The 25,465-nt window shown below is 36.5% G+C and overlaps 1 protein-coding gene across 1 annotated transcript; it reads left to right on the forward strand.

Moving 5' to 3' along the window:
- The first annotated feature begins 23,985 nt into the window (after nt 1–23,985).
- On the forward strand, nt 23,986–24,951 carry LOC487457 (olfactory receptor 4F3/4F16/4F29). Its single transcript, XM_038579866.1, has one exon. The coding sequence runs from the start codon at nt 24,013–24,015 to the stop codon at nt 24,949–24,951; it is 939 nt and encodes a 312-aa protein (XP_038435794.1). The 5' UTR covers nt 23,986–24,012.
- Nucleotides 24,952–25,465: the final 514 nt, after the last annotated feature.

The following is a 25,465-nucleotide window of genomic DNA, read 5'->3' on the forward strand; positions in this document are numbered from 1 at the left end:
ATTCCAGGACCCCGGGATCATGACCTGAGTCAAAGGCAGACACTCAACTGCTGAGCCACCCAGGCACTCCCAGTATGATGCTGTCTTGATGATTAACAATCTTTTTTTTAAGTCTATTTTTTTCTGGTGTAAGTATTGCTACTCTGGCTTTCTTTTGACATCCACTTGCATGATACATATTTCTCAATCTCCTACCCCTTTTCATTTTGCAGGTGTCTTTAGGTCTATCCTTCAGGCAAGTTGTCTCAGAGGCTCTCCTTGCTTGCTGTGTAGAGGGTGTAAGCAAATTAGGCATCCAGTGTCAGCACTCTTTTGGTGCCAGCAGGTGACTCTGTGTTTATGCTGAAGGGTGGGGAGAGAAATGGCACTGGCCAGCTCCTTTGTTCCAGAGAGGTGTCTTTGTAAATGCTGCCTCTCAGGGATGTGCTCCAATAAGAATGAATAATCTCCCCGCTGTGTGCCCCAAGTTCTCATTAGATCATGTTTCCATACTGTCTCCCTGTAGATTGTTTGCCTGATTTCTCTGCAGGAGCAGTACAATATCCTCCAGCCTGTATCCCAGCTAAGACTTCTGACCTTTAAAATTCCAGGCTTTAAGGTCTGCTGGTGCAGGAACTGACAAAATTCAGCCCCTTTCTTTTTCCAAGCCGATGGCTTTGGGGAAATGTTCTCCTTGTGCATTCCCTTGTGTGTTCCTCATTCTCTTGCCTTTTCCATGGCCTCTGCTCCCTTCCCTCTGTAGCAACCGTGATCTGTTTCTCACCTAAATCACATCTCTGCACTTCATCCTTTGATGTGCCTTCCTCTCTCCCTTTAGTTGTGGAGTTTGTTCTATCAGCCTTCAGGTTGATTTCTGGGGTATTAGGATGAACTGATAGTGACTTAGTTGTACATGGGATGAAGTGAGCTGACAGTCCTCCCCGCTCTGCTGCCATCTTCCTCTCCTCATTCATCTCTTTTGTTTTTTAAAATTCCACGTGTAAGTGAAATCATATTATACTTGTCTTTCTCTGTTTGACTTATTTCACTTAGCATGATACCCTCTAAGTCCATCCATGTTGTTGCAAATGGCAAGATTTCCTTTTTATAGCTGCATAAGATTCCATTGTGTATGTGTGTGTGTGTATACCATCATGTATATGTATATTCCTCATCCATCCATCTAGATGAGTTATAATTGGAGAGCGTTATGAGTCAAATACAAACACGTAAAAAGTTTTGGTAGTGCTTTGTAACAACCCATTGTGAGATTTTCAGTGCTGTCCAAATGTCATAAGCCCAGTACAGCCTATTTTTCCCATGAATTATATCCAAACAATCTCAAAAGAAATGCAAAAAACTCCCACCTGCAACAAGAAAAAAGAAGGTAAAGAAAAGTTGGTATTTTATAGAGGGAATTTGACCTTGAAGAAGCAACCCCAGGTGATTTTTTCTGGATATTTTCTCTCATGGCTTGTTATTGAGAACAAATCCCAAATGCAGACCTGTGGTTGCTATGATACAGGCAGAAAAAAAATGCTAAGTGAAAATCAAGACTTCTGGCCAGGGAATGGGGAAAACTGGTCCTTGCAAACTGGTGAGTATAAAGGAAAGGTTTTTTTCTTCCCTATTTTCTCTTTCTTCCCTATTCTTTTTTTTTTTTTTTTCTTCCCTATTCTAAGGCAGCTCTTGTTGCAGAGTAATGGCAATGTAGCAGATAGCTAAGACTCTGAGAGATTCCCCATTCTTTTGGAAAAAGAGTTGAGAGAGGGACTTCTGTGGTCTAAAGTGTATGAAATAAATTTTTCATATTTTTTCTTGCCTCTTTTATCATGCCATATTACCTGAGGAAAGGACCTAGTTATGGAGCTGCAGCTCAGCAGAATTCAAGCAGCTGAAAGCCTAAAGGAAACCCCATATTTCTGGTCAGATGATGAAAATAGGCCCTACAAGTCAAAGATTATATGAAGATTCTTGGATGGATGAACAACTTGGAGAAAGAGATCCCCTAATTCAGTGTATTCAGCAGCACATATCCTGATCTGTGCACATTTGATGCAGAATTAAAGTGGGATAATAAGACTTTTGAGAATTTATCTATGGTATAAACCAGTACCAGAATCCCAGGCAAACCAATGGGTATCTCATGAGTGGGACTGACTCAAAGTAGCATAGCAAATGCTTTGAAAACAGAACTGATGTTGGAACTACTACCAACATATGGTGCAACAGAATGTAAGATCTGAATCTAATTTGTTGCCTACTAGGAGAAGCAAAGAGCAACACAAAGTTTTCCAGAGGATTCCACATTACCCAGAGTTTCACAACATGAAATCAAAATGTCTGAGATAAAATCTAAAATTACTTGATATATAAGAATGAGGAAAATGTGATCAGTTCCCAAGGGAATAGATAATCAGCAGATGCCCCAAGACTACCAAGATACTAGAACTGACAAATAATTCATAGCAACTATCATTATAATGATTTATGAGGAAAGATAAAAAGATGCCTTAAATAGAAAGTTTCTTAACAGAGGTATAGAAGCTATAAACAGAAATTATATGAAAACGTTAGAATTTTAAGATATAATATTTGAAATGAAAATTTGCAGGATAGGATCAATGACAGATGAAGATGATAAAAGAAAGTGACAGTGAATTTCAAGATAAATCAGTAGAAATGATCCACTCTGAAGAACACAGATTAAAAAGATTTAGAAAGAAATGAACAGATTCTCAGAGACCTGAGAACAATATGAAAAGGGCTACCATTCTTTTCATGGTGTCCCAGAGGAAGAGGAGACAGAGATTAGTATAGAGAAAATGTTTGAAGAAATAATGATTGAAAGTTTCCCAAATTTATTGAAGGGCATAAACTTACAGACTTAAAAAGGTCAGTAAAATGAAGCAGGATATGCTCAAAGAAAAACATACCCAGAATCATTACAGTGAAACTTCACAAAACTACAGACAAAAGAAAAACAAATCCTGAAAGAAGCCTGAGAAAAGAAGATACATTATATAGAAGGGATATAAATGTTAATGGATTACTCAGAAAAAAGTCCATAAAAGACAGAAGAGAGTGGAATTTCAGGAAGAACAGGAATGGTAAAGCTCTAGCAAATATAGATTATTATATTCCTCTTAATTTCACTAAAAGATGTATGAATGTTAGAGGTAAAAATTATAACATTGAATCATGGGATTTTCACAAGTGGGATATTCAGATCAAGGGATTTGTATATTTGTAGATATAATACATATGACAACCATAACATAAAATGGGGAGTATATGGAGAACTGTTATGGTAGGTCTTTTACATTTTGCTTCAACTGGTAAAATATTAAATCTAAGTGGACTGGGAAATATTAGGTATATGTATTATAATCTCCAGAGTACAACTAAACAGCAGCAGCAACAGTAACAGAGATATAGTAAAAAAAAAAAAAACTCAGTATAAAAATTTAAGTCAAATTATAAACATATTCAAATAACCCAAAAAGGAGGCAGGAAAAGATAAAGAGCAAAAATGGGAGGAGCAAACCAAAAACAAATGATAAGATGGTAGACCTAAATGAGCATGTTAATAACTTCATTAAATATAGAAGGTTACATACCAATTAAAGACAACTATTGGGGTGCTTGGGTGGCTCAGCAGTGGGGCATCTGCCTTTGGCTCAGGGCATGATCCTGGAGTCCCGGGATCGAGTCCCACATCAGGCTTCCTGCATGGAGCCTGCTTCTCCCTCTGCTTATGTCTCTCTATGCCTCTCTCTCTGTGTTTCTCATGAATAAATAAATAAAATCTTTAAAAAAAGACAACTATTGTCAGATTGAAAAAAGAAATATATGCTATCTACAATAAACCCACTTTAAATATAAAGACATAATTATGTTAAAAGTAAAAAGATGGACAATATGTCATACAAAAGCTAGTAAAAAGAAAATGGGAGTTATATTAATAAATAACAGTAGAATTTAAAACAAAGAAAGTTACTAGGAATGAAGATGGACATAACAAAATTATAGAAATGGTCAGTTTACCAGGAAGACATAAAAATCATAAATGCGCATGCCCTAAATGATAGAGCTATAAAATACATGAGATAAAAACTGATAGAATTGAAAAGAAAAATAGACAAATCCACACTTATACTGGGAGACTTATAACTCTCAGTAATTTGATAGAAAACATATGCAGAGAAATAACTGATGATACAGAAGACCTATGTAACACTCTTACCAACTGGATCCAATAATCATTTCTAGAAAAATCTATTTAACAACAGCAGAATATACATCCCCCCCCCAAGTGTATATGCATTATTCACAAAGACATTATATTCTGAACCATAAAGCAGATGTTACCAGAATTTTAAAAAATGAAATCATACCAAATCATTCTCTGGCAACAACAGAATTAAATTAAAAATAAATAAAACTATATCTAGGAAAATCCCCTATATTTGGAAAATAAGCAACACACTTTAAATAATACATAAGTAGGAAAGGAAATCATAAGGGAAATTTGAAAATATTTGAGTCAAGGAAAATAAAAATACAACATCAAAATTTCTGGTTACAGTTAGAGCAATGCTTAGGGAGAGGTTTTTAAAAATACTAATATTAGAAAATAAGGAACTTGTTAAATCAGTACTCTAATGTTTCACCATGAGAAAATAGAACAAGATTAAATTAAATAGAGGGCAACCCTGGCGGCGCAGCGGTTTAGCGCCACCTGCAGCCCAGGGAGTGATCCTGGAGACCCTGTATCAAGTCCCACGTCGGGCTCCCTGCATGGAGCCTGCTTCTCCCTCTGCCTGTGTCTCTGCCTCTCTCTCTCTAACTGTGTCTCTATGAATAAATAAAATCTTTAAAAAAAATTAAATACAGATAAGCAGAAGAATAGAAACAATAATGATTAAAGAAAAAGTTTTGAAAATAGAAAGATCTGAAACTAATAATATACTATATGTTAATCAATTGAATTTAAAGAAAAATAATCAAGTAATAACATTGAAACCAAAAGGCTTTGGAAAATAGCAATAAAATTGAAAACTCTGTAATCAGATTAATCAAGAAAAAGAATACTGAATTATTATTAGGAGATGTGAAAGATGTGGCCTCACTGTATATTCTAGACATCAAAAAGATAATAGTGAGATACTAAGGTAATTTATACCCATAATTTTAACAACTTAAATGTTTTGATTCTTGAAAGGAAATATTCAAGTTGAATTGAGAAGAAATAAATAATTTGAATAGTCTTATATTAGTTAAGGAAATGGAATTCCTAGTTTAAAACCTTCCAATAAAGAAAAGTCTAGGTTCAGATGATTTCAATGGCAAATTCTATCAGATACTTAGGAAATATATTTTATTTTACACAATATTTTTTTTCAGAAAATACTAAAGGAGGGAACACTTAGCAACTCAGTATATGGGATCAACATTACTCTGATATCAAAACTGTACAAATACATTACAAGAAAGGAAACTGTAGACCAATATCTACCATGAGCATAGACACAAAAATGCTCAAAAATGATTAGGAAATTAAAATTGGACATGTATAAAAAGAATAAGTACATTATACTAAGAAGGGGTTATCCAAGTTGTGGAAGCCTGGCTCAACACTTATCAATTGACAGACTAAAAAAAGTAAGACTACATGATCATCTTAATAGATGCAGAGAAAACATTTGACAAAATTAGATAGCCATTCATGACAAAAACTCTCAGGAAACAAAAGTAGAAGGGAATTTCCTTAATCTGATTAAAGGCATCATCAACGTAGAGGTAATATCATACTCACTGGTAAAGGGCTGAATACTTTTATCCTATTATTGGGAACAAGGTAAAGATGTACCTTCTCATGACTATGATCATCAGATCATAATGAAAAGCCAGTGAAAAGCCAGCTGGTGAGAAAAGCAAGAGAAAGAAAAGATGTGTAATTTTGAAAGGAAGAAATATAAAACTTCCTCCATGTGCCAAACACATGACTATTTTCTATATCGTAAATTCTAAAGATTCTGTAAGACAAGCTCCAAAAACTGATAAGCGAAGGCCACAGACTTCAAGTCAATATATAAAATTCAATTGTATTTCTATGTACTAGAAATATACAGTTGTAAATAAAAATATTTAAAGATGCTGTTTGTGATAGCATTTATAAACATGAAACACCTAAATATGAATATAACAGAATATATATACACTTTGATAATTATAAAACATTAATGAAATAAATCAGAGTATAAATAAATCATAAATTGAACATTCAATATAGTTAATATGTCACATTTTTCCCAATATGATCTTCAGATTCAACAAAACCCCAGTGAAAATACCATCAAATTTTTGAAGATATCAATAGACTGATTCTAAAATTTGTATGGAAATGCAAAGGAACAAGAACAGCCAAAAGCAGTTTAAAAAAGAACAAGTTAAAATTTTATGAAATACACGTAGATCAGTATAACATAAAAAAGACCTCAAGGAACAAATACAATTCAATGGAGAACAGGTAGTCTTTTCAACAAATTGTCCTAAACAAACATTTATATGCAAACATTGAAACTCAATCTATACCTTACATCTTACACAAAATTAACTCACAATGAATTGTAGATCTAAATGTTAAAATCTAAAACTATGAAACTTCTAGGAGAAAAATATTGAAAAAGACTTTGTGACCTTAGTGTAGTAAATATTTCTAAGATATGACACCAAAAACATAAAACAAAAAAGCTGACATATTGTGCTTCATCAAAATTAAAAATTTCTACTTTGTTAATGAAGTGACAAGCCACATAGTGGGGAAAAGTATTATAAATCTGAGGAAAGATATAAACTTTAACCCTTACCCCACTTCCCTCTCTCCTTTCACTAATTTTATTTGGTTCTAGTATTTTTAGTTCTTCCAATCATTATCTTTATACTTTAATATCATGCTTAATTACCCATAAAATATCTGTTGATTCTCTACCACTGTGAAGGTGAGAAAACCAGAGTTTTTCAGTAGAATTAAAAAAAAAACTTTTTAAGCATAATTATTCTTTAATACTATCATGTATAAATAACATGTTCTTTAATCATAATCCCCAGAATTGTTTAATATTAGGCCTCATAATTCAGTATGTCATCCCCTCACTTTTGATTAGTGGAGTTTAATTCTTTTAATATTTCGTTTTCGATAATAAGACCTCATGGGAACTCTATTTCCTAAGAGTTTTGCTTATTTGTTTATTTTTGTTATTTTGTAGAATGTTTATTTTGTACACGTGGAGTCTGATACACTTCAGCTGGATTGGCCTTGATGTGACCCATACAGTAACATTTTTTCTCTGGGTCATAACAGTATCTTTAGACTGTTGGTTCAATACTTCTTTCATTTGGGAAAGTTTTCTTTTGAACGTTTTTCTTTACCAAATATAGTGAACTTATAAAGAACACTAATTTTTCATTTCTTAGATCTTATTTTAATCTTTATTTTTTCTCTAATTCTTTTAAGCTCTTTGGCTTTTATATTTCATTTTTCTCAGGATATTTAAGTCCACACTTTTTTTTCTTCTTATAACGACTTATGTTTCTGTTATGACTTTTTATTTACAGGCGTACCTCAGAGATTTTGTAGGTTGCTTTAGATTTACTTCAATAAAGCAAATATTGCAATAAAGTGGGTCAAATGAATTTTTTGGTTTCCCGGTGCATATAAAAGTTATGTTTACACTATATTTAGCCTATTAAGTGTATAATACATTACATCTAGAAAGCCATTTAAAAACCCATCTAAAAAACCTTACTTTAATTTAAAAATATGTTTTTGCTAAATAATACGAACCATTATCTGAACTTTCAATGAATCATAATCTTTTTGCCAGTAGAGGGTCTTATCTTGATATTGATGGCTGCTGACTGACTTTGGTGGTGGTCAATGAAGGTTGGGGTTTCTGTGGCGATTTCTTACAATAAGATGATGTTTATTACAATTGACTCTTCCTTTCATGAATGATTTCTCTGCAGCATGTGCTGCTGTTTGATAGCATTTCACTTACAATACAACTTCTTTCAAAATTAGAGTTAAACCTCTCAAACTCTGCCACTGCTTTATCAACTAAGTTTGTGAAATATTCTAAATATTTTGTTGTCATTTTAACAATCTTCACAGTATCTTCACCAGGATTCGATTTGATTCTCAAGAAACCATTTTCTTTGGTCATCTCTAAGAATCAGGTGCTCATCCATTAATGTTATATCACAAGATTGCAGCAATTCACTCATACCTTCAGACTCCTTTTATTCTAGTTCTGTTGCTCTTTCCACACATCTGCAGTTACTTTCTCCATGGAAGCCCCCTCAAAGTCATCCATGAGAACTGGAGTCAACTTCTTTCAAAGTCTTGTTCATGTTGTTGTTTTTGACCCCTTCTCATGAATCATGAATATTCTTAATGGCACCTAGAATGGTGGATCCTTTTCAGAAGGTTTTCAATTGACTTTACACAGATCCATCAGGAAATTCACTATTTATGGCAGCTATAGCCCTATGAAATGTATTTCTTAAATAATATGACTTGAAAGTCAAAATTGCTCCTTGATCCATTGGCTGCAGAATGAATATTGTGTCAGCAGGTATGAAAACATTTCATTGTATATCTCCATCCAAGTTTTTGGGTGAACAGGTGCATTGTCAATGAGCGATTCTATTTTGAAGGAATCTTTTTCCTTGAGCAGTAGTTATTCAACCACAGGGGTCAAAATATTTAGTAAAGCATGTTGTAAACAGATATGCCATCATCCAGGATTTGTTGATGCATTTATAGAGCACAGGAAGAGTAGTTCTAGCATAATTCTTGAGGGCCTTAGGATTTTTAGAATGGTAAATGAACATTGGCTTCAGCTTCAGTCACCAGCTGCATTAGGCCATAATGAGAGAGTCAGTTTCTCCTTTGAAGCATTGAAGCCAAGTATAGACTTCTCTTCTCTAGCTATGAAAATCCTAGATGGTATCTTCTTCTGAAAGAAGACATATTTTTTGTATATATTTTTTATTGGAGTTTGATATGCCAACATATAGCATAAGACCCAGTGCTCATCCCGTCAAGTGCCCCCCTCAGTGCCCATCACCCAGTCACTTCAACCACCTGCCCACCTCCCTTCAACCACCTGCCCACCTCCCTTTACACCACACATTGTTCATTTCCCAGAGTTAGGGGTCTCTCATGTTCTGTCACTCTCACTGATATTTCCCACTCATTTTCTCTCCTTTCCCTTTTTTCCCTTTCACTATTTTTTATATTCCCAAAATAAATGAGACCATATACTGTTTGTCCTTCTTTGATTGACTTACTTTACTGAGAGTAATACCCTCCAGTTCCATCCACATTGAAGCAAATGGTGGGTATTTGTATTTTATAATGGCTGAGTAATATTCCATTGTATACATATACCCCATCTTCTTTATCCATTCATCTGTTGACGGACACTGAGGCTCCTTCCACAGTTTGCTATTGAGGACATTGCTGCTATAAACATTGGGGTGCAGGTGTTCTGGCATTTCACTGCCTCTGTATCTTTGGGGTAAATCCCCAGCAGTGCAATTGCTGGGTTGTAGGGTAGTTCTATTTTTAACTCTTTGAGGAACCTCCACACAGTTTTCCAGAGTGGCTGCACCAGTTCACATTCCCACCAACAGTGCAAGAGGGTTCCCCTTTCTGACATCCTCTCCAACATTTGTCGTTTCCTGTCTTGTAAATTTTCACCATTCTCACTGGTGTGAGGTGGTATCACATTGTGGTTTTGGTTTGTATTTCCCTAATGGCAAGTGATGCGGTGCGTTTTCTCATGTGCTTGTAGGCCATGTGTATGTTTTCATTGGCAAAATTTCTGTTCATGTCTTTTGCCATTTTATGATTGGATTGTTTGTTTCTTTGCTGTTGAGTTTACTAAGTTCTTTATAGATCTTGGATACTAGCCCTTTATCTGATATGTCATTTGCAAATCTCTTTTCCCATTCTGTAGGTTGTCTTTTAGTTTTGTTGACTGGTTCTCTTGCTGTGCAGAAGCTTTTTATCTTGATGAAGTCCCAATAGTTCATTTCTGCTTGTGTTCCCCTTGCCTTCATACATGTATCTTATAAGAAGTTGCTGTGACCCCATCCTGTGTTCTCCTCTAGGACTTTGATGGATTCTTGTCTCACATTTAGATCTTTCATCCCTTTTGAGTTTATCTTTGTGTCTGGTGTAAGAGTATGGTCTAGTTTCATTCTTCTGCATGTGGATATCCAATTATCCCAGCACCATTTATTGAAGAGACTGTCTTTTTTCCAGTGGATAGTCTTTCCTGGTTTGTCAAATATTAGTTGACCATATTGTTGAGGGCCCATTTCTGGGTTCTCTATTCTGTTCCATTGGTCTATGTGTCTATTTTTGTGCCAGTACCACACTGGCTTGATCATCACAGCTGTGTAGCACACTTTGAAATCTGGCCTTGTGAAACCCCCAGCTCTGGTTTTCTTTTTTAATATTCCCCTGGCTATTCGGGATCCTTTCTGATTCCACAGAAATCTTAAGATGATTGTCCCAACTCTCTGAAGAAAGTCCATGTTATTTTGATAGGGATTGAATTAAAAGTGTAAATTGCCCTGGGTAGCATAGACATTTTCACAATATTAATTCTTCCAATCCATGAGCATGGAATATTTTTCCATCTCTTTGTGTCATCCTCAATTTCTTTCAGAAGTATTCTGTAGTTTTTAGGGTATAGATCCTTTACCTCTTTGGTTAGGTTTATTCCTAGGTATCTTATGCTTTTGGGTGCAATTGTAAATGGGATTGACTCCTTAATTTCTCTTTCTTCAGTCTCATTTTTCGTGTATAGAAATGCCACTGATTTCTAGGCATTGATTTTGTATTCTGCCACACTGCCGAATTGCTGTAGGAGTTCTAGCAATCTTGGGGTGGAGTCTTTTGGGTTTTCTAAGTACAGTATCATGTCATCTGCAAAGAGGGAGAGTTTGACTTCTTCTTTGCCAATTTGAATGCCTTTTCTTTCTTTTTGTTGCCTGATTGCCGAGGCTAGGACTTCTCGTACTATGTTGAATAGCAGTGTGAGAGTGGGCATCCCTGTCGTGTTCCTGTTCTTAGGGGAAAGGCTCCCAGGGTTTCCCCATTGAGAATGATATTTGTTGTGGGCTTTTCGTAGATGGCTTTTAAGATGCTGAGGAATGTTCCCTCTATCCCTGCACTCTGAAGAGTTTTGATGAGGAATGGATACTGTATTTTGTCAAATGATTTCTCTGCATCTCTTAAGAGGATCGTATGGTTCTTGTATTTTCTCTTGTTGATGTGATCTATCATGTTGATTGCTTCACGAGTGTTGAACCAGCTTTGCATCCCGGGGATAAATCCCACTTGGTCATAGTGAATAATCTTCTTAATGTACTGTTGGATCCTATTGACTAGTATCTTGATGAGAATTTTTGTATCCATGTTCATCAGGGATATTGCTCTATAATTCTCCTTTTGATGGGGTCTTTTAGTTTTGGAATGAAGGTGATACTGGCCTCATAGAAGGACTTTGGAAGTACTCCATCTCTTTCTATCTTTCCAAACAGCTTTAGTAGAATAGGGATGGTTTCTTCAAGCATTTGATAGAATTCCCCTGGGAAGCCATCTGGCCCTGGACTTTTGTGTCTTAGGAGGTGTTTGATGACTGCTTCAATTTCCTCCCTGGTTATTGGCCTGTTCAGGTTTTCCTTTTCTTCCTGGTCCGGTTTTGGTAGTTTGTGGTTTTCCAGAAATGCATCCATTTCTTCTAGATTGCCTAATTTATTGATTCATAGCTACTCATAATATGTTTTTAAAATTGTTTGTATTTCCTTGGTATTGGTTGTGATCTCTCCTTTTCATTCGTGATTTTATTAGAGTCTTTTCTCTTTTGTTTTTAATAAGGCTGGCTAATGGTTTATCTATTTTATTAACTCTTTCAAAGAACCAACTCCTGGTTTTTTTTGATCTGTTGTACAGTTCTTCAGGTCTCTATTTCATTGAGTTCTGCTCGAATCTTTATCAACTGTCTTCTGCTGGGTGTAGGTTTTATTTGCTGTTCTTTCTCCAGTTCCTTTAGGTGCAAGGTTAGCTTGTATATTTGAGTTTTTTCTGATATTTTGAGGGATGCTTGTATTGCAATGTATTTCCCTCTTCGGACTGCTTTTGCTGAATCCCTAAGATTTTGAACAGTTGTATCTTCAAACTCATTAGTTTCCATGAATCTTTTTAATTCTTCTCTAATTTCCTGGTTGACCCTTTCATCTTTTAGCAGGATGATCTTTAACTTCCACATATTTGAATTCCTTCCAAATTTCTTCTTATGATTGAGTTCAAATTTCAAAGCATTATGGTCTGAAAATATGCAGGGGACAATCCCAATCTTTTGGTATTGGTTAAGACCCGATTTGTGACCCAGTACGTGGTCTACTCTGGAGAAAGTTCCATGTGCACTTGAGAAGAATGTGTTTTCAGTTATGTTTGGATGTAAAGTTCTGTAAATATCTGTGAAATCCATCTGGTCCAGCGTATCATTTAAAGGTCTGGTTTCTTTGGAGATGTTTTGCTTATAATATCTGTCATTTGCAGAAAGCATCGTGTCGAAGTCTCCTAGTATAATGTATTATTATCTATGTGTTTACTTTGGTTATTAATTGATTGATATACTTGGCAGCTCCCACATTTGGGGCATAAATATTCATGATTGTTAGGTCCTCTTGTTGGATAGATTCTTTAAGTATGATATAGTGTTCCTCTTCATCTCTTACTACAGTCTCTGGGATAAACTTTATCTGATTGAGGATTGCTACCCCTGTTTTCTTTTGAGGACCATTTGAAAGGTTCTCCAACCTTTCATTTTCAGGCTGCAGGAGTCCTTAGGTCTAAAATGAGTCTCTTGTACGCAGCAAATCGATGGGTCTTCCTTTTTTATCCAGTCTGAAACCCTGCACCTTTTGATGGGATCATTGATCCCATTCACATTCAGAGTTACTATTGAAAGATACGAATTTAGTGTCATCATGATACCTATTCAGTCTCTGTTTTAGTGGATTATTTCTTTGGGCTTCCTCTTTCTTTTGCAGAGTCCCCCTTAATATTTCTTGCAGAGCTGATTTGGTGATCACATATTCTTTCAATTTCTGCCTCTCTTGGAAGCTCTTTATCTCTCCTTCTATTCTGAATGAGAGCCTTGCTGGATAAAGTATTCTTGGCTGCATATTCTTCTCATTTAGGACCCTGAAAATATCCTGCCATCCCTTTCTGGCCTTCCAGGTCTCTGTGGAGAGGTATGCTGTTAATCTAATATTTCTCCCCATTGTAAGTTAGGGATGTCTTGTCTCTTGCTGCTTTAAGGATTTTCTCTTTAATTTTGGAATTTGCAAGTTTCACTATTAAATGTCGAGGTGTTGAACTGGTTTTATTGATTTTAAGGGGGTATCTCTCTGTATCCTGGATCTGAATGCCAGTTTCCCTCTCCCAATTTAGGTTAGTTCTCAGCTATGATTTGTTCAAATACACTTTCTGGTCCTCTGTCCCTTTTGGCACCTTCTGGAACTCCAATTAAACATAGATTTTTCCTTCTGAGGCTCTCATTTTTTCCCCTTAACCTTTCCTCATGATCTTTTAATTGTTTTTCTCTTTATTCCTTGGCTGCTTTCCTTGCTAGCTTCAAAATTTCTTATCTAGCTTCCTCATCTCTCTCACTCTTCATAGAATAAAGAGAGCTAGGGCCTTCCTCTGGATTAGGCATTTAATTAAGGGAATGTTTTGGCTGGCTTGTTCTATCCAGACCACTAGAACTTTCTCCATATTAGCAATAAGACTATTTTGCTTTCTTATCATTTGTATGTTCACTGGAGTAGTGCATTTCATTTCCTTCAAGAACTTTTCCTTTGCATTCACAACTTAGCTGTTTGGTGTAAGAGGCCAAAGTTTTAGCTTGTCTTAGCTTTTGACATGCCTTCCTCACTAAGCTTAAGCATTTCTACTTTTTGATTTAAAGTGAGAGACATGTGACTCTTGCTTTTATTTGAACATTTAGAGGCTATTGTAAGGTCATTAATTGGCCTAATTCAATAGCGTGTCTAGGGAATAGGGAGGCCCAAAGAAAGGAATAGAGATGGGGAATAGCCAGTTGGTAGAGAAGTCAGAACATACACATTTATTGATTAAATTTGCTGTCTTATATGGATGTGGCTTGTGGTGCCCCAAAACAATTACAGTAGTAACAGCAAAGGTAAGTGATCACAGAGCTCCCTGACAAATGCAATAACAATGAAAAAGTTTCAAATATTGTGATCATACCTAAATGTGACATAGAGACATGGAGTAAGCAAATATTGTCAGAAAAATGGCATTAATAGACTTGCTCAAAATAGGGTTGCCACAGAACTTCAATTTGTAAAAGAAAGCACTATCTGCACAGTGCAATAAAGCAAAGCACAATACAATGAGGTATGCCTGTACTTCTTGAATTTCTCCAATTTATTTTTCATCACTTCATATTTTCTGTCATTTATTTCTTTGCATAACTCATATATATTTTGTCATTTTGAAAGAAGTTATATCTTTAAAAATTCATAGAGAATTTTGCTTATAACTTTAACTACCTCATGGTATATAAGTTTATATTATGTGTATGATATATACCTTGTGTCATTTACCTTTTCTTTCTTCTTTTTTTAAAAGATTTTATTTATTTATTCATGATAGACACAGAGAGAGAGAGAGGCAGAGACACAGGCATAAGGAGAAGTAGGCTCCCTGCAGGGAGCGCGATGCAGGACTTGATCCCAGGACCCCAGGGTCACGCCCTGAGCTAAATGCAGACGCTCAACCCCTGAGCCATCCAGCAGTCCCCCTTTTCTTTCTTCTTGAAGTATTTTCCTATATGTCATCACCTGCTTTATTTTATAATGAAATTATAATATGTTATTATTGTTATTATTTTAATATACCAGAAATGTGAAAGGATACTATGGGAGGAGGAACTAAGAGTTTTATTGAGGTATGGTCCAAGGCAGCTGAGTTTGGAATGTCTCCAAATCACCTTTTACCTTTTGGAATGACTCTCTCCTGGATTCCAGGGTTAACTACTGGCTCAGAGCGGCTATATTTGTTAATTTTGGTCATATGTCCTATGACTTATCATTTTATTTTTAATTTTTAAAAATCTTATTTATTTATTCATGAGAGGCACAGTGAGAGAGGCAGACACAGGCAGAGGGTGAAGCAGGATTCCTGTGAGGAGCCTGATATGAGACTCGGGACTGGATCCCAGGACCCCTGGATCATGACCTGAGGCAAAGGCAGACACTCAACCATTGAGCCACCCAGATGCTCCTGATTTATCTTTTTCATCTCTTTACATATTGGAAATAGTTAATGTTTCACTGCTTCTCATCTCCCCTTGCCTTGATTTTTCTTTCATTCCATCACACATGGCCTACTTATTTGGAGTTGCTATACCTGTGTCTTTCCCTTAAAGTTCCTTTCCTTGGTCACTCTCTGGAGTGACTGTTCACACACTGCTATATTTCTGTTCAAAGCAAATATCGCTGGTTTTGTTTTAAGTGTATCCACCTCTTTTTGAGACTGCTGAGCTTAGTGACTAGCTCAAGATCTTAGGAGGCATGATTTTTATTTTGGTGTTCACTCTTGTCCTGTTTCAATTTTTATTGTACAATTTTTCTTTTCATGTATTGTGGTTTGGAATTGTAGATAGATTTCCTACCCTTTCTAGGGATGGGGTTTACATTTATGTTTCTTCCGCTGTAAAGAAAGAGGAAAGAAGCATCTCTTAAGTTTGGACTCTTAGTCTGGAAATCTGAATTTATTTACATAATTGAGGATAACATAATATATTTTTGCTGTTGTACTTGCCTGAAATTTGGATTCAAGATTATATGTGCTTCATGAATATGTTGTGTAACATTGACTTTTCAATAATTTAAGGAAGTTAGCTATAGGAGAAAGAGAAGAAAATTTGGAGACTGTCCTAAATTCATATATAGACCTAGTTTTTAATATCTGTGTAATTTTAGATGAGAAATAATTTGAGGTTAGGTGGCAACATGTGCTTCACAGTGTGGTTGCGAGGATTCAGTAGAATATGTAAAAAAGTGTTATATTTGAAGTCAATTTAAATCTTATTTCCTTATATATTCTACTTTTTTCATGCAATATAATATGGTTTTATCTCCGTGTATTATTCTTCATACTTTTTATTTTTTTATTTTTTATTTTTTTATAATAAATTTATTTTTTATTGGTGTTCAATTTGCCAACATACAGAATAACACCCAGTGCTCATCCCATCAAGTGCCCCCGTCAGTGCCCGTCACTCATTCACCCCCACCCCCTGCCCTCCTCCCCTTCCACCACCCCTAGTTCGTTTCCCAGAGTTAGGAGTCTTCATGTTCTGTCTCCCTTTCTGATATTTCCCACACATTTCTTCTCCCTTCCCTTCTATTCCCTTTCACTATTATTTATATTCCCCAAATGAATGAGACCATATAATGTTTGTCCTTCTCCAATTGACTTTCTTCACTCAGCATAATACCCCCCAGTTCCATCCACGTTGAAGCAAATGGTGGGTATTTGTCATTTCTAATGGCTGAGTAACATTCCATTGTATACATAGACCACAGCTTCTTTATCCATTCATCTTTCGATGGACACCGAGGCTCCTTCCACAGTTTGGCTATTGTGGACATTGCTGCTAGAAACATCGGGGTGCATGGGATCCCTGGGTGGCGCAGCGGTTTGGCGCTTGCTTTTGGCCCAGGGCGCGATCCTGGAGACCTGGGATCGAATCCCACGTCGGGCTCCCGGTGCATGGAGCCTGCTTCTCCCTCTGCCTGTCTCTCTCTCTCTCTCTCTCTCTCTCTCTCTCTCTCTCTCTCCTCTGTCTCTCTCTGTGACTATCATAAAAAATAAAAATTAAAAAAATTAAAAAAAATAAACATCGGGGTGCAGGTGTCCCGGCATTTCATTGCATCTGAATCTTTGGAGTAAATCCCCAACAGTGCAATTGCTGGGTCGTAGGGAAGGTCTATTTTTAACTCTTTGAGGAACCTCCACACAGTTTTCCAGAGTGGCTGCACCAGTTCACATTCCCACCAACAGTGTAAGGGGGTTCCCTTTTCTCCGCATCCTCTCCAACATTTGTGGTTTCCTGCCTTGTTAATTTTCCCCATTCTCACTGGTGAGGTGGTATCTCATTGTGGTTTGGATTTGTATTTCCCTGATGACTAGTGATGCAGAGCATTTTCTCATGTGCATGTTAGCCTCTTCATACTTTTTAATCTATTCTGTGTTTAGATTGAATATTATTGAGGTAATTGACAGAAATGATAAAAAAGATTAAAGATTTCTAAGGAAAATTTTTTAATGTTGCTCTGGAATCCATCATAAAATAAAGATTTAAAGCTGCTCTAAAAGATGGTAAAGTCACCTTTGTTGTTAGAAAACTAAAGGCCTCTCATTTTTTCTTATTAACAGCTTCTGTGCTTGACTACCCTGGGAAAACCAAAACAACTATAGGCAATAATTCCCCAGGCCAAGTGATCTCAGTTAGGCAATCCCAGATCTCTGCAGCATCACTTGGTCACTACCTTCTGGGGATATAATTAACTGCTGCTCTGACTATTAACAGCTCTTTGTGAATGTCTGTAATGATTCTGTATAGGATCCCTTTGATTTGGGGAGAACTACAATCTATCTGAATCTTTAATTTGCTATTAATTTTATTGGCAAAACAGGTAAGTGGGAGGGACAGACATAAAATCAGGAAGCCAAGGTTTCTATGTTCCAGAAATTAAGTTTTTCTCAACTCACCATGATGTCAACCAGATATAGCATGTTGCTGCTGGTATCCTAGAAAAGGAGGATGGAACAGGAATCAGGCCTGTGAAGGAGAGTCACTATGTATGGGCAGCTGAGGGTATGGGTAGGGTAAAGTGTACATTTGACCTCAAAGAATAATAATAAAGCTGTAGAAGAATATCATAGAATATTCAGAGTTTATCATATGACTATCTTCCTTTCCAAGTTTCTCAACAGTTTGACCTTGTGTGTTTTTTTAAAGATGCTTGATTGATCGGTTTTATTAGAGGAGGATGGAGGGGCAGAGGGAGAGAGGAAAAGAGAATCTTCAAGCAGACTCCCCCAGTGAGTGCAGAGCCCTGATATGTGGCTCGATTTCATGACCTTGAGATCATGACCTGAGCCAAAACCGGGAGTTGGATGCTTAATTGGCTGAGCTACTCATGTGCCCCTGACCTTGTATTTGTTTTGTTTTGCTTTTAGTTATTTTTTTAGTCTCTGGGTTCCTTTTTGGCTTATGATTTATGGTCAGCTTGGCCACCTGACCCATCTATTCAGTGCCCAGAAACTTCATTCCATCATAAACTTCTGCTTTACCTGCCATTCCACTGCTCTGCCCTCATCCTAGTGGTTACAGTTCTTTGACTGATTTCAAGCTGCTGAATATTGAGGGTCTGTATCATAACAGAGTGGCACATAGGTTCTCTGAAAACTTTGTCATCCAGTTCCTAATAGGGGAGTTATTTCATTCATCCATTCTTTGACAATTCTCTCATTCATTATATTATTTATTCGTTAATGAACCCATTTGATATTTACAATGTGTGCCTCTGATACACCAGGCCAAATTTCCCATTTACAAAGCAGAAAAATATATGTAAATTGGTATCTCAATTTATATATATATATATATATATATATATATATATATATATATATATACTCTCATCACATTTTCTCCACTGTTCTAAAATTTCTCTACTCTCTCCCTTTCTTCTCTTTTTTTCACCCTTCATTTTGACTTGCTGTTCAATTTTGGCTTCTCTGGCTCACCGCTGATTGTTCTCCTATCTCTGTGATTGTTTTGCCTAATTTGTTGGCTCTGTCTGTTATCACATTATTACTATGACTTTCTATATGTTGGATTTTGCTTTTTTTCCCTATATATTCTTTCCCTTAGGGAATTTTTCACCCATGTACATTCAGTTATTACTCATATGGATTACTATACAATTATATTTTGAACCTGTATTTCTTTCCACATATCCTGACTCATATTTCCACCTGTACATCTCATTAGTATCTGAAACTCCAATTGTTTAATATAAATACGATCATCTATTTTCCCCATTCTCACAAATTCTATGTCCAATTTCTTTCTTTTAAAAAAATGAATCCACCGTTGTCCTATCTATCCATGCTCAAATCTTGGTGTCATCTTTGACATTGCTCTTCATGTTCATTCCAACTTTAATCAGCCACCAATTTTTGGTGTGTATTTCTTAATGTTTTCATTTTCTAAATTGAGAGTCTTAAAGCTAAAACTTTATAGTTTTAGTGTATCTGTATACGCCCCCCAGATCTGCTTTATTTCTGCTTTATTCTCTGTAGAGGACTTTCTACCTCCATTATTTCTTTCCTCCAAATGACCCATTACACTTACAGATGGAGCATTTTCGCTAATTACCGGTCTTATTATCAATTTCTTGCACCCTCTTTATTGACTCCCTATACTTATAATTCTTAAATATCTATATTAGTTCCTAATGTTAGGCAAAAATTAACTTTTACCATCTTTCTCTTATTTTTTCTACTCTCCAAAAACAGTATCTATTCTGTAGATAATCTGCATGGTTCACCATTAACAAATAAAAATGTTTCTGTTTTTCATATTTTATCATCTGCTTGAAATGTCTTTTCTTTTGACTCTGTGTATTGTAATATCTACCAACTCTTGAAGCTATATACAACTGCCACCTCTGCTATGCTGCCTTTTCTCATCACTATAGTGATCTTTTTCCACTCTGCTCATATATTAGAGGGTCAATTACACTTTCATGACATGTATCATGCAATGCCTGAAGTATATTTAGTAAGTAAATCCACTTTAACAAAATGAATAAATGAGAAGAATGGGGACTAGAACATAATCAATACTTTGGTTTTGAATAACCATCTGAGTATAATATGCCTAAACTATCTCTGCGTTCTCCACTTGTACAATTAAAGTGGAAGTAAAAACTAAAGAATTTTATATGCCTTATGAAAAAGGCAGTTTTAAAGAAAAGTCTATTTTCCTGGCAGACCAACACAAATTTGAGGCTGGATAGGCACAGCCTTCAGAAATTCCTTGGAGCACCTGCCTTGGCTCCTTCTCTGTTCTCTCTTTCCTCTTACCACTAACAACAAGAGAAATATCCAGTGTTATGTGTGGTGGTTAGAAAAACTTACTTTTTTAAATTGAAATTTATGGATTTGGATTGTGGGGACAGCAGAGGTCCCCTGGTTAGAGCACAAAGCTCCTTCCTGCATCCCTTAGGCAGTCTCATTAGTCTTTGATTTCCATTAAGGAGAAAAATTGTTATTTGGGAAATATGCTTAAGTGATTGAATGCAAGTGTGGATATGAAAGCTTCACCTAAAACCAGGTTTAGTAGAGCAATGGAAGTTTCAGAATTTGAGGAACAATTTTCTGTACTTGAAAGTTATTCATGTAGTCACTTCCGTATATAGTAATTTATTGTGCTACCCTGTATGGTAGGTAGGTACTGGGCCAGGCAGGTTTACATATATCATTTATTTCTCACAACACCCTGCAAGGAGGTATTATCTCCACATTAGTAATGAGAATACTGAAGCTCAGAGAGATTAGGTAACTTTGATATGCTCATGTAACAAGGGAGTGGTGATGCCATTAAAGCCCAAGCTGCTAATCATTCTACTATCATGTGTGTAAGGCAGTCTGTGAGTTTTTTGTATTTTTAGGATTGAAGAATATAGAGATGAAAATTTGGAAATGATCTCTGGGTGTTTGAATGTGAGCCTATAGCCATGTGATAAGTCTGCCATGTAGAAGAACACCACCTTTGGAAATAACTGTACTGTGACCTTCAGTAGCAGATGATGGACAGAGAAGATAGAGTGGGATAGAACACACAGAGAACACACAGTGGGCGGAATCTCACTTGCCTGATGTTTGTTCTGTATGCTTCCTTGTCCTGCTTAGTACATGCTTTGATTCCTCAAATCATAAAACCAGTAAAAATTTTACTTGTCTATATCATTGTACAGTATAAAAGACAATCAATCTTTCCATTCACTATCATGTGTGATTTCCACAGAAACTCTGTAAGCCTCACCGGGCAGGTAACAGAAGCATCTTGCCTTCCTTAAATGCAACCCAATGTCAAATTCAGGAGCAGCCCTGAATCAGTGAATTTAAGGTGAGAGATTGACTTTCTCTTTAATTTACCTGGGTTCTCAGAAACCTTGGCTACCATATTTAATACTCTCTGAACCTTGTTCAGCTCTTTTTTTTTTCTTTCTTCTGGTGGTTTCTTTCTTTTTGTTCTTTATCATATATGTCTTTCCTAATTTCCCCTTTTCCCCATATTTAAAATCTTCATTCATTTTTCTTTCTCTCTGCTTTATTTTTTTCTCCATCTCAGATTATTCCATCGATTTCAGGAAAATAAATTGAGTGCTGCCTATAGGCTTGAAGATTAGATGTGATTTAATCCTCACCAAGAAATACACTGTAAAGCCTTAGGTGCCTTCTCACTAGGAGACTATTGGTTATGGTTACTATAAGCTTTTAAGTGAGAAATTTCCCCTTATGTCTGTTAAAATGATTGGAGAAGATGACCAAGAAAGGAGAGAATAAAAAATAGTAAAGATCATTGACCTGAAGGCATGGCCTTACTACAGCTTGGAGTTATTAATCTAACTTCTTAATCAAAAACTATCTACTGGGATCCCTGGGTGGCGCAGCGGTTTGGCGCCTGCCTTTGGCCCAGGGCGCGATCCTGGAGATCCGGGATCGAGTCCTGCGTTGGGCTCCCTGCATGGAGCCTGCTTCTCGCTCTGCCTGTGTCTCTGCCTCTCTCTCTCTCTCTCTCTCTCTCTCTCTCTGTGACTATCATGAATAAATAAATAAAATCTTAAAAAAAACCATCAAAAACTATCTACTGACTTTCTGTATATACCTGGTTACATAATATGGGTTATACACACATGCATAATGATAATAGTTAGTATTAAAAGTTACTAAAAATATTAAAAGTTACTTTCATATTATGTAATTCAAGGTATTTTCCATTTTCCATACTGTATATTTCTTTTTATTCAGTTTAATTCTTTTTTGTGTGTATGTGTATGTTTAACCCAGTTTTATTATAGATTTATGTTGTGAGATTGACAAGTTATTTATTCAATTTATAAACAGTATAAATCTCCAGTGTTTCAAATACAGTGACTTAAAAAATACAATGACTTTTCTCTCTTTCTGAAAAGGTGTACATTTTATTTGAGATGACTGTTAACTACCTTCAAAGACTTATTTTTTTATTTAAATTCAATTATATATATGTTGTGTAATTGTAATCTAAGTATATGTGTTCTTGGGGTAGCCATCTGCTGCCCATCTGGTCTTGATACAGGTTGTCTTCTCCCTTTGAATGTTTTTAGCCCACTTCCCTTTCCCTGCTCCACATGACCACATATTTGTCTTAGTATTCACTTGGATGTATTGTATATCACATTAGACTATATTTATTATGTGTATATTTTATGTTTTTTTCAGCTATTTTCTTAATTCTTAAATCATAAATCAAAAGTATAAAATACAAATTTCCTTGAAAATAAAGTTTCTGAATGGATTTCAATCAAAGTAAGCAGGATAATACCACATATCACAACAGGTTACCCTGCGGGTGGTACTGAGCACTTTCAAGGGTTGGGGGATGTCAGGCACATAAAAGTTGATACCAAAGAGAGGCTGAGACACTAATGAATTAAAAATTACTCCAACAATTCCAAGTGCTGATCTTTAAAACCTTTATATGTGTGGACAGAGAAAAGCTGTTTGCAAAGATATGTTAAACACTCAGTGGCCACTTTAGGCATGCATCTTAACTGAAATTGGTGAAATCTTTTAAATATGCATTCATTAGGTTTGGAGAAAGCCTTGCATCCCTAGGGGCATACACTCCTTATGAAATTCTTACTGAATGTTGAGGTCAGTTTAGAGTTTTGTAGCTATGGAAAATTGCATGGAACCTAGAGGCACCCAGGATAATGACATAATAAAATGTGATGGGGAAATAGTTGTTATATTTTGTAGTAGAGTGCATGTGACAAGTGTCTACTACCCTTGTGAGCTGCCCAGTTTCACGTACCCTAGTCTCATTATTCAATCTCAATCTGCAGCTTGTCTTAATTCAGTCTTAAATTTTACATCAAGCACTTCTAATTTCAGGTGACATTCCACTTGTTAATCATGCTTTCTTCTCATTCTATCTTTTTTTTTTTTAATTTATCCATCCCCCCACCCCAAACAGAGAGTGACAGCAGACAGCAGGGATGGGCAGGGAGAGAAGGGGAGAGAAAATCTTAAACACACTTTTTGTCCAGCATGGAGTCCTACCTAGAGATCGATCTCATGACCCCGAGATCATGACCTGACCTAAAATCAAGAGTTGGACGCTTAACCAACTGAACCACCGCAGCACCCCTTCTCATTCCTGCTTTTTATCAGCAAACTGTGGGAGCAAACTGGGGAGTGGATTATGAGAATATACATAAAAGCAATTTGAGATATGTTGGAATGAGGAATAGTCAATATCAGAAGACAGCTACTGAATGTCATGGATGTTCATATAACCATGTTCATGTTTAATCTGTTAATTTGAGAACAGAACGTTGCAGTCAGAGTTTTGGTGAATGGTTTAACACGTCATCACTCACATGTGTGATGATAGTGTGTTGATTTTTCTTTTTATATATGTGAGGAAGTAGATAACTAAATACTTTTCATTCATGATAAGGATATTGAAACATTAGTAATTCTATTACGATTATCATCTCCATAATCACAGTTTCTTTCTCACATTCTTAGTTCCCATCATTTCAGTGGCAGCCCAGTTGGCCGGATCCATGGATGGAGGGAATCACTCGGCTGTATCTGAGTTTGTGTTCCTGGGACTCACTCACTCATGGGAGATCCAGCTTCTCCTTCTGGTGTTCTCCTCTGTGCTCTACGTGGCAAGCATGACTGGAAACATCCTCATTGTGTTTTCTGTGACCATTGATCCTCACTTACACTCCCCCATGTACTTTCTCCTGGCCAGTCTCTCTTTCATTGACTTGGGAGCCTGCTCTGCTACCTCACCCAAGATGATTTATGACCTTTTCAGAAAGCACAAAGTCATCTCCTTTGGCGGCTGCATCGCCCAGATCTTCTTCATCCATGTCATTGGTGGCGTGGAGATGGTGCTGCTCATTGCCATGGCCTTTGACAGATATGTGGCCATATGCAAGCCCCTCCATTATCTGACCATCATGAGCCCACGGAGGTGCATCTTATTTCTGGCTGCTGCTTGGGCCCTTGGTGTCAGTCACTCACTGTTCCAACTGGCATTTGTTGTTAATCTACCCTTCTGTGGTCCTAATGTGCTGGACAGCTTTTACTGTGACCTTCCTCGTCTCCTCAGACTGGCCTGTACAGACACCTACAGGTTGCAGTTCATGGTCACTGTCAACAGTGGGTTTATCTGTGTTGGTTCCTTCTTCATACTCCTCATCTCCTACGTCTTCATCCTGTTTACTGTTTGGAAACATTCCTCAGGTGGCTCATCCAAGGCCCTCTCCACTTTGTCAGCTCACATCATGGTGGTCCTTTTGTTCTTTGGTCCAACCATGTTTGTCTATACATGGCCACACCCCAAATCCCAGATGGACAAATTTCTTGCTATTTTTGATGCAGTTCTCACTCCTTTTTTAAATCCTGTTATCTACACATTCAGGAATAAAGACATGAAGTCAGCAATGAAAAGAGTATGCAGACAGCTAGTGATTTACAGGAAGATCTCATAGGTAATATAAGGCTTTCTCACTAATCATGGTGTAGCCTTTTGTTTCTATCTTTGATACTTTGGATTCAGAAAACTTGAGACATCAAGTATTGATTTGAGTGTTATCACAGTTGTAATATAATTTTTACTTGATAATGTAGTCCTTATGAAGAGTGAGCCATGAGAACAGTATATCTCGCTATCCATTTAATTTCTTTCAGCAATGTTACATAGTTTCTGGTGAGCAGGTCTCGCATATCTTTCTTGAGATTTATTCCTAATTATTTTAATTTTGGTACTATTTAATTTAATTAATTAATGTATTTAAAATACTTATTTATTCATGAGAGACATGATAGAGAGGCAGAGACACAGGTAGAGGGAGAAGCAGGCTCCACGCTGGGAGCCCGATGTGGGACTAGATCCTGGGATCCTGGGATCATGACCTGAGCCAAAGGCAGATGCTCAAATCACTGAGCCACCCAAGCATCCCTTCTGGTACTATTTTAAATGGCATTTTTGTTTCATTTATATTT

This window comes from Canis lupus, chromosome 30 (genome assembly GCF_011100685.1).
Source record: "Canis lupus familiaris isolate Mischka breed German Shepherd chromosome 30, alternate assembly UU_Cfam_GSD_1.0, whole genome shotgun sequence".
Classification (NCBI taxonomy): Eukaryota; Metazoa; Chordata; class Mammalia; order Carnivora; family Canidae; genus Canis; species Canis lupus.